Here is a 10,867-nt window from a genome sequence, read left to right as displayed (position 1 = left end):
AATATTTCGTATCCGAAATAATATGGAATTTACAATCTTGTAAAAACAAAGTTTTTATTACTGTAAATAACTTTAAGGACATTAAAGTCATTTAACAGAAAAATATGCTTATCAACACTTTTTTATCAACACTTTTTTGTCAAACACGTCAGTTTATTATCAGTTTCAGCACTTTTATCCAAACACGTAAATGTTTATTTATTAAATCAGTTTCAGCACTTAATGTTTATCAGCTATTTAAAATCAGCTAAGCTAAACGGGCTCTTAGTAGCCATTTGGCCATAAAAATTATTCACTTTTTTCCGAAATTTTTTTTCACTTTTTTTACTTTTGAGCGTTTGGCCATAAATATTCGGAATACAACTTCATTGAAGTTGTATTCCGGAATATCAAAAACAAGAAAAACTTTTTTTTCAATATTTTTTACACTACATTTCACTAAAAACTACAATTTCAAAAACTATGACCAAACACAACTCTAACTTCAAAAATTCCAAAAAAAGTGAATTTATTTTTGGTATTTATGGCCAAACAACACCTTAATTTGATCGTCCAATATTTCCTTATCCATCCAACATGAAATTTCAACGAATGTTTGCTTTCTCTCTCACTCCATCAGACAACTTTCTCTCTCACTCCATCAGACAACTTTCTCTCTCACTCCAGACCTCCCAAATATAGGAAACTACAAAACACTTTTTTTTACAACCGCTATTTACAGCTTTGGAATTCGGTGGAAGAAGACGATTAACTTCTGAATCAATGTAGAATTTATCACCAAAAAATATTCTGAATCAGTGTAGACTTGTAAATGATATCCTTAGTACATGATTCATGAGACAGTACCATGAGATTTGTTCTGGACATAATTTTTGCACGCACCATCCGTGTTCCCTAGGATGACCTGACAACAAATACCACAACCCCTACTACAATTGATACAGCAAGAACTAAAACAGGTATCATGAAATTAAAACCAGCTGATCTTATCGATATCCGGTCACTTCCCAAGCTTGTAGCACCTCTATTTTGCTTTGAGAGTGAGTCGTCCGACTTAGGTAGCAGAGAATATGGAGTTGACACCTCATGAAACGATTTTGTTGTGGTAGATACCAATGCAGGAGCTTCAGCTTCAGGCTCCAAGATTTTGGAAGAAATATTTGGAAACTCTATAGACATGAGCTCTGCAAAATGATCCTCAAGAACCTAACTCAAAGTATAGCACACCCGAGTTAAATTTATGTCATAATCTCAAAATAACCGACATGTTTAGTTGCATTAATCAATATGGTAAACAATGTCTAACAAATACTGCTCAACCACTTATATGCCAAATAGACAAAACTTAGTTGCCAAGGCAGATCCCATCTATAATACACAGCTGCATATAGTGGCGGAGCCACACTATGCCGAGGGTGTTCATCCGAACCCCCTCGGCGGAAAAAAAATACTGTTTTTACAAGGTTAAAATTATTTTTTATGTATATATAGTAGACGTTGAACCCCCTTAGGCTTCTTCGTATGTTTACTTTTTTATATTTTGAACCCCCTCGGCGGAAATCTTGGCTCCGCCACTGGCCGCATATACAATTATCACAGGGAGACGACAAAAATGTCCCAGTAAAGAACTCAGCAAGTGTGCTCATGTTTCAGTGAGATCAAGGAGCTTCAGCCCGACAACCATTATAGGGAGGTATTAGTTTTTCTTGACAATTTTTTATCGTAAAAATGAACAACTTGTCATAAGAAACACATTCCTTAAGGTGAAATACCTACTGAAAAAAATGTACAAGAATCATGTATTCTATTAACCACACTCGTAGTGTTTTAGAGATGCAAACACGCAAAGACAAAAGTGCCTGCAGCTTCAGTATAGCTACGGGACTTTGAAGTAGTGCCTATTCCAACACCCTTTCAACATCAACGAAATAACTTCTTTTACTTTTAAGGCAAGAAAACAACATAATATAAGGAAAATGTCATTTATGTTTAATGGAAGACAAATAAAAGAAATATGGCTGAGTGTAGTATTATTTGCTTCACCAAAGGATATAAAGGGTGCAACTAACTCACCTCAACTGATTCAGATGCTTGTATATAGTCACAAAGGAATGTATCAGCCAGCCAGGGTAAAAATACTCTTCGAGGAAATGACAGACTGCAATCTTTTCTGTTTAAAAAGGCAAGTCAACCATTTCAGCATTGTTAGGCCAACTGCTACCGTCCAGTAAAAGATGAAGGTCAAAGTGTAATAACTACAAAGTTGTAAAGCAAAATGAAATTCTTTTAATCTCTAAATTCAGACGTCAATAACAATAATCACACAACTTATAACGACAACAACAGTAGAAAACAACAATAATTATTGGCATTTTCGTCACGCCACTATGGTATACAGATTACATGGAAACAACAGACCAACTTACTGCACAACTACGTCTCAGTCTCAAACAAGTCCGTCTCGGCTATATGAATCCTTACTGACCATGATTCTCCATTTAAATTCTTTGAAATTCATCACAGTCAGACCAACTACTGCACACAATAATGTCAATGATGGGGGATCTCCTGCAGCCTGTTCAATTGTGGCCCAACTATAAATACGGGAAGATATATGGAAAACGCATGACACTTCCACATGCTCGAAAAAATAAGTTGATATCACCATCGGAAACAGAGGAACATTCGTCTAGAATGTGTTGTCACTATATGCCGTAAGTACCCCACACTCAACATGTAATAAATGAACTGTGGCCTTGTATACTGAATTAATGGATCCTCCCTTCTGTATAGTCCCGTATAAGAGTATTTTTAGGGGAAAAATAATGTTTCGATCTTAACTATCTAATGCCTCGTCGGGAGTACATTTTGATTAAAAATCTGGTGTAAGCAGAACATGATAGAATGCTGCTCAGAAAAAAAAAAAAAAGACACAACCAATAAGTCAAAAAGAGGAAGCATCTTGTTCGGAGGGTCATAAAAATGACCAATGACAAAATTACTCTTGTAGTTCTCAATAAGAAAATGATAGAAGAAGTGTCAAATTTCCTCAGAAAAATGGAGGAAGTACCAAGTCCTCAATTTTGAATTTAAAGTTTATAAAGAGTCAATTAAATCTCATTAAAATACTAAAGTTCAGACCAGAAAAAAGATAAAGAACTAGAGAATTTTGCAAAAAGATGCAAATGCCATGGTGAAAAATAAGTGTGCAGGGTTAAATCTGGATATCTAGAGGAGAATAGATACCATTACATCGTGCTATACCTCTGTAACTGTAAATCAAGTTGCAGAACTGGACTCCCACTTAATATCTGGTTGCTGCTCTCTTCAGTTCTGTCATCTTTAGAATCTGATTTTCTGTCTGCATCATCACACATGATATCTAACCTGCTTCTTAGACTCTTAATTATGTCTTCCTAAGCACCAAGAAGACAAGAAGTTAAATGCTGAAGAAAAAACCCAAAGACAACCAGGATCTACGTTTTAACATTAAGCAGAACAAATGTAAGATAAAACCAAATTAACTCTAACCCAAATAGTAAAATATTCCCTTTGAGATAAAAATCACTGTTAAATCCAGAACCAGGTGTAAATACTATTAACCTGTGATCTTACAGAGAAAATACTAATAATACTCTCTGCTTCCAGTAATCCATCTAATATGCTCTGATAATATGGCTTTTTCAACAAATGGATTCAAATCTATTGGAACATCCTAACATCCATGAATGCAACAGAGGAAGAGCAGATTTACTAAACTTTTTAGTCTATAATGTAAGGAACAAAAAACATCAAATGCAAAGTTAAAATACCTTTATGTCAGCCAAAGCTTGAGAAGCTGGTTCCTTCGAATTCGAGTAAGCATAGGAGCAGACAGAGCCGCTAAAGACTAGAAGACCTATAACCTCTTTCTGGCTGCATACTTCACAAAAAAAAAAAAAAAAAAAAAAAAAGAGGAGATGAATGACAGAAAGAAAAAAATTACTTGTACAGCAACTAACTCATACTTCATCAACTTCAAAAGAAAGGCTAATTGTGTAAATTGGAGAATGTTTACAGACCTTCCAAATACTTATCTTCCGTGAAAGGTAGGAGGAATTCAACATCATGTACACCACCTAAATCAAATTGTTCATCCTCATTTGCCTAGAAATGAAAGAAAAAAGGTGAAAATTGCCCGGTATAGTAACCAAGGAAAGACACCGGGTTCATATTTTGATAGGGGACAAGTAAGCAAATCAAGTATAGAGTGGCAGCCTATATCATATTTTAAGGACCGTTAGCTATGTCATTACTCAAGAACCAGCGCTGTTTAGAGTAAGTATTTTCTGTTAGCAATTAATTAAAATGAAAGAAAGAGAAAAAAACAAGTTGCAACACGAGGAGGTAGTAAAATCATGAGTGCCATGTGGATGCTTTAAGAGGAAAACTAGCATCCAAGTTTAAGGATAAGGGTTGATCTACTCATACTACAAGTCTAGAGTTCCTTACCAATTTCCCATTAATCAATGCCTTGGCACCTTTAAGCTCTTTTCCATGAATTGAGATTCCATGATGAAGAATGTCAGCCAATTTTTTGCTGCTTGAACCCCGGCATATGGGCAACCTGGAAACATGTATCTCAACCGTGAGACGATTTTCTGAAATTCTCTGAGGTATCTAAGAAATTCAGTAAAAAGAATTAACAAACATAATTGATTTGTGTACTTAAAAAACAAAAGGGAACAGGAACCTTATTTACAAACATGAACTAGGGATGGTAACACAGAGTCTTGGGTGCACAATAATGATTCCAATGTATCCATCATTAAGAGCAATGATTCTTGCAGAAAATATCATATTTGACATATCTAATATTATGAAAGTCACAAAACTGAATATTTTTTCCACTGGTGCTGTGAGTTACTAAGTTTGTCTGGGGAGATATATCATATAGGGATCACTAGAAAAGGAGGTGCAAGGCTACAAAAACAAAGAAGAGAAAGTGCTTTTGATCTAATCTAGATGCAACCTCCAGTTCATCATCACACGGAGGAATAATAGTTTTCTAATGACACCTCTTTATTACAATAAAATGACCCTAACAGACTATGAGCTATGATATAAAATGGCTGCAACCAACCAAAGGAAACATTGAACAGCTTTATTGCACACCACCTGATCTAAAATGCCTACTCACCAACCCCCTCCCCCACAAAAAAAAAAAACATCTTTCTTCCTTCTATCATACTAGTGCAGAAAAAATAAACCAAAAGTCGTAGTGTGACACAAGCCAATAGCTCAACCAAAGTTCCCCAATATTTGAGACAAGCCATTTTTCTTTCACGATTTTGGCTAACGTTCTTCAACGACATTAATATGGCACTTCTCCAACCTCTCTCCAGTGCCAGGGCACAAGGGGAGGGAGTTTTCGCCTCCTTGTCATGCCAAAACAGAAATACCCAAATCAACAATCATGCAATTAAAATAACGAACAAATGAGTTGCTTGAGATAGTTGGAATTTCTTTTTTAGTTTGAAATGTGGCACTAAGAAATCATAGCTAGTGTTCGGTCCATACATCAAAGAATGATTTTAAAAATGAGAAATTCTAGCAAAAAAGTTCACCTCAAATCAAAGTCATATGTGCATCTGAATGCCTGACGGGTACCCAGAATTTTTCCCATTTTTAAATCACAAGGTCGTAGACTGCCTGATGTAATATTTGAAGCCAGCGAGCAATTTCGACACGTCCACCTGGAATACATTTTATCTCTTAAATCAATTATAACGGCTGTTTCGAATATTTTGTGAAAAGGAAGGGCCGAGTTGAATATAACAACACATAGTTAGATAAGATTACCTCAAGGGACTGTAACCAATGTGTACAAGCAATCTTTCATCCCAATCCACTTCCAACAAAGGGGCCGCTTCAGCAACTGCTTTTGCAGCCTGTACAGTTATTTCATCAGCAAACGAGAAGGAGAGCAAGAATACAAATAATGACCGAACTTTACATCGAAAATTAATTATGAGTGATGGAAATTATAAGTTTCATGTTTCACTAAACTTTTTTCTGGAAGGTAAGGGAACTTCACCGTAAAAGGAATAACAACGGAGACAGACTACACGAGAGCCTCCTATTCCAGAAAATAACACAATACTGCAGTTGTGGTAGACCCTCAGTGCAGCGGAAAATATGACGTTAACTTCAAGTTATGATAGTAAAACCTGACAAAGCATGATGGTTGAATTTTTGAATGAGCTCTCATTGGTCCACACGTAGATGCCAACCACCTTCATGCCACCCAATAGCATTCTCCCAACCTGAAAGATGCATATATTAAAGCATAAGCTACACAGAGAATTTACATGATTCATGATATGTTGAAGATTCGCTATGATGGCCTTTTCCATGAAATCTGAAGTTGGTGTCAATTGACAAGTCACCAGCACAACACCCAGATAGGGAGGACTAGAGACATTTCTTAAATCTGCTATACCCATTTGAATATTCTTTCACAGAATTCATATACAAGACAACAGAGTTAAGAAAACAGATGGTAGGTTGTCCACTATAGAAGGTACCTGCATTATACAGAGTAGCAGCAGTAGAAGCATTCCTGTTGCATAATTTGGGGAAATCACAGAAAATAAGAGGGGCTTTAGTGCAGGCATCAAGGTGCTACTACATGCGCCTCAACACCCACAACGCAAAGGGCATCATAAACAATAAATACAGCCAGTAAAGCAATATTCAACGGTTAGAAGATATCACAGATGAAAGCAAGGATCCATATAGCCGACCCAACTTGTTTGGGTCTGAGGCATAGTTGTTGTTGTATCACATTTTTTTTCTCTCTTCATATGCACCTTTTTTAAACTAATCCCACGCCTTAATTGCACTTTGCAGCAAAGGCCCTCCCTGGTGAACACTAGGCACTTTTCTATAGTTTTTACCTTAGACAATACACGGTAATAAGCAAATAAACAGGCTACTAGTATGGGCTTTCACATAGATTCATCTGAGGGAAATACATGGATCTCCAGAGTAGTTCATCCGCCAAGGAAGACAAATTCTTCCAGACATTTCGCAGCAATTATTGCGTGAAACGTTACTTCTTTTTTCTTTTTTTCAGATAACTAGTATTTGCCGAAATTGGAGAGAGATGGACGTATGAACAAAATAATCCATATGGTCTAACACAAGTAATTCCTAGTGACACATGGTTGATTCACCGTAACATTACAGAATATCAATTAGCATAATATTTTTGTAAGAGTGCCAAGTTCCAATTAAGTCATAAAATACACATATGAGAAAGTAGAAGGAACCTGACGAGCGTGTTCAGCAAGCCAATCTTTGTCAATGAACAATGCCGAAGAATCCTTTCCTTTCGATGCCTTTTTCCGATCATCTTTTACCCCGCCAACTATGGAACACGCCGCCTCACCCTCGTCGTTCGCCGGTGTTGGGATTAAATCGAATATGAATCCTCGATCTAATTTCCAACGTATACTCCCAATTACAAGCCCTATCTGTCAAAACAATATAACCATTACACTGGTTATATGTAAATTCCGTTATGCATACATGAATTTATATTATACTTATATACCTGAGAAGGGAGTCCAGATTTGCTAAGCCGATTTTCAGCTAATTTGAGCTGACTTTCTTCTCCCACTACTGCTTTCACCATCTCTTCTTTTGTTTGCACTCTTTCATGAAGTAATGGAACTAGTATTTATTTGGATTCTCTAAATTCAAGACCAAAATTGTCAAACCTGGGACGCGTTATTTACACAAGGTAGCCACTTTTGTCGCCTGCATTTAAATGGAGCCATACGTAAAAGAATACTGCCAATTTAGCCACACAAAACCAGTTTAACCGATAAACCGACCCGATAAAAATGCTATTGGCTTTTCGGTATCGGGTTATTGGATTAACAGTTTGTAAATGGTTTTGTAATTTTTTTATTAGGATATCAGTTAGGTTTTCAGTTTTTAAAGATTTAGTTAATGGTTAAACCGATAACCCAATAAGATTATATCAACATTATCGTTTTATTCCTAATTATATAATAGTGTCTTTAAATTTTAATTTTTAAATACAAAACACTATTTCCTAAATTCTTACCGCAAGTGACACTTATTCTCTCAAACTAAACTAGGGCTTGCGAGTCTCGCCTCTCTGCCTCTCCTCCAACACTTGGTTAACAAAATTGTACAAGATTTAGCAATCAACATTTTAAAAAAAAATCTACACCATTCACATGGTTTATCTTTTTATACTTGATCACTAAAACCTAAGAGTAGATTACTACAAATAAAAAGAAAATACTCATTAATGTTTCGTAAAACTAGTTGAAATTGATCAGCGTCTAGAAGTACATGTTTTTAGACATTTTACGCTCGCATTTGTCTCTTTTCCTGTGCCTTAAGTACATTTCGACAGCTCTACACTTGTTATGTGTCTTTATTGTGTTTAGGTGATGATTCGATGGGAAGCTCATGTTTTGATGCAAAAAGAGATGAAACACAACTTTGAAGTCTAAGTAGAAGTCATTTTGAGTATTCAGAATGGGCTAAGCACCCGAGGGCCAAGTACACATGAAAAGGAGCTGAAAAAGTGAAGTATCGCAAAGAATACAAAGGCACCCCACGCCCCCTAGGTGGGTCATGCACCGTGCCCTTGCAAATTGGCAACAAAAATGCAAGTCACCAAAATACAAGGGCACATCGTGCCCACTAGGTAGGTGGTGCGACATGTCCTTACAAAATTAGCCCAGTCCAGTCGGTTTTGGACTTTATTTGGAGATCCGACCATGGTCAAATCTGTCACGACCCGACTAGGGGGCCATGACAGGTACCCGGAGCTGACTACCGAGCACCACTCATTAGGCTAATCCTCATACTCAACCTGAACATATATGATCTCCAAAACAACACATGTCTATATGTCACGACCCGAACTGAGGGGCCGCGACGGGTATCCGGGGCTAACCACCGAACACCACTCATTCCGTTACCTATATGCTCTCATTCATACTATATGCTCATAATAATGGACATATATCATTAGATAGAACATATCTGCTTTTATAAACATAAGCCCTTCGGCTACCAAAATAATATATATACATATACATGGAGTTCATGGGACCATACTACCCACACGTGCGTATCTACGAGCCTCTACTAGAGTACTAGACATATGGACGGGACAGGACCCCGTCGTGCCCAATCATGAGTATATACAGATATGTACCAAAAGAATGATCAATAGCACCTCCGGACAATGGAGTGCTCACGTGTCAGCTACTAGCCCCTATAGATCAGCACCGTCTCCTTGCCTACCTATGGGCATGAACACAAAGATCCAAAGAAAAGGACGTCAGTATGAACATTGTACTGAGTATGTAAGGCAGGAATGAAATAAACATAGTAAGCGTATCATAAGTCATGGAATGGAGATACAATCTGCGTACTCATATAATCATAGGTACATTTCATATACATTCATCATACATAAGCATGTCATATACATTACCATATGCCTTATCGTATCACATATATATATATATATCATCATGCCATACATGCATCGTCATATCAATCATACATCATCATGTCGTTAACCCGCGTCCGGGTAACCATCATATGCCGCCCACTAGTGGTGTCATGCCCGGCCTTCTAGGCTCGGTGGAATCATAGCAGCCCGCCTTAGCGGTGACATGCCCGGCCATCTAGGCTCGGTGAGATCGTATGCAGCCCGCCTTAGTGGTGACATGCCCGTCCATCTAGGCGCAGTGGGATCATATCATCATACTTAGCATGCATTTATCATCATACATTATACATCGTCATCGTCATCCCTACCATTCACTTCATATTCATACCATGGTTTCATCATAAGTTAATATCATTATACATATATCATCAATTCACACATTAGAACTTGGAAGCAAGTATAGTCATGTCGGGGTGACGTAAGGTCGTGGACCCCCGATGTCATTATGAGCATTCGTAACTATCCTGCCTCACCTTGAAGGAACAAACATAAGGTGAGTGTATGTAATGATCAACATCAATGGGCTACGTATAGCTTCATTAGCATTAGTTAGAACATCATATCAAAGCTCTTATCTCGTATGACTATTCATGAACAATGGCTTGTAGCCCTCTTGAAGATAGGACATTCGTAGCAAAAGAGAAAATTCATGCCATAGGACTCATGCCTTTAGAAGGAAAGGATTAGCCTCACATACCTTTGTCGTTTAGCTATCCTATCGCTTGCTCATTCTCCTTTAGAGCACTTGTTTATACCTTCAAGAGAATTCGTATCGACGTTAGCTGTATCGTCGTGAAAGCATACTTACTAAAGCTATAGAAATTTGGGCAGCATTTCCTTTGTTTATACTACTTTCTGCCATATTCCATATCAACCCCCATCGTTCATAACGACAATCACAATATCCCTAACAGCAATCGCCATTTATTCGTACGATTCGTATTTCACAATTCTACTTCAATCCTTTATATTCATGACTAAAGTCCATCGTCGTATTCTTTCATATCCAATACTTATTTCATATTCTATAGGTCATTTATAACACATTCATAACATTAACATATCCATTTCCATGATTCAATTCAACCATCACATACTAGCAATACTATTCACACATTTGATGACCCATTTGCTATACACTTCTACAATCCATATGTTTCAACTTATAAATACTTCAAAAAACATGTAAAGGTCATGAAACTTACCTTAAATAATAGAGGAACAAGCTTTGGATGATATTACACCTTTTCCACCAAAACCCTATTTCATCTCTCTTGGGTTTTCTTGGTTGGATGACTTTTAATGGGTTTCCTTCAC

General features: G+C 37.1%; 1 protein-coding gene across 2 annotated transcripts; it reads right to left on the bottom strand.

Annotated features, from left to right (window-relative positions):
- Positions 1 to 747: 747 nt before the first annotated feature.
- Positions 748 to 7,877, bottom strand: LOC132042688 (uncharacterized). Of its 2 annotated transcripts, XM_059433213.1 has the most exons (11): positions 7,598 to 7,877; positions 7,314 to 7,517; positions 6,210 to 6,305; positions 5,842 to 5,930; positions 5,607 to 5,735; positions 4,492 to 4,606; positions 4,062 to 4,146; positions 3,813 to 3,922; positions 3,265 to 3,416; positions 2,074 to 2,170; positions 748 to 1,206 (listed from the first exon to the last, which is right to left on the bottom strand). In XM_059433213.1, the coding sequence occupies exons 1-11, from the start codon at positions 7,676 to 7,678 to the stop codon at positions 895 to 897; spliced, it is 1,470 nt and encodes a 489-aa protein (XP_059289196.1). In that variant the 5' UTR covers positions 7,679 to 7,877; the 3' UTR covers positions 748 to 894. The 2 variants fall into 2 exon arrangements, with proteins under 2 accessions (XP_059289196.1, XP_059289197.1); XM_059433214.1 differs by lacking the exons at positions 7,314 to 7,517; positions 7,598 to 7,877 and adding an exon at positions 6,567 to 7,236.
- Positions 7,878 to 10,867: the final 2,990 nt, after the last annotated feature.

The sequence above is a fragment of the Lycium ferocissimum genome, unplaced genomic scaffold, assembly GCF_029784015.1.
Source record: "Lycium ferocissimum isolate CSIRO_LF1 unplaced genomic scaffold, AGI_CSIRO_Lferr_CH_V1 ctg171, whole genome shotgun sequence".
NCBI lineage: Eukaryota > Viridiplantae > Streptophyta > Magnoliopsida > Solanales > Solanaceae > Lycium > Lycium ferocissimum.
Note: the sequence above shows the minus strand (reverse complement) of the source record. Positions and strands in the feature narration are given on the sequence as shown.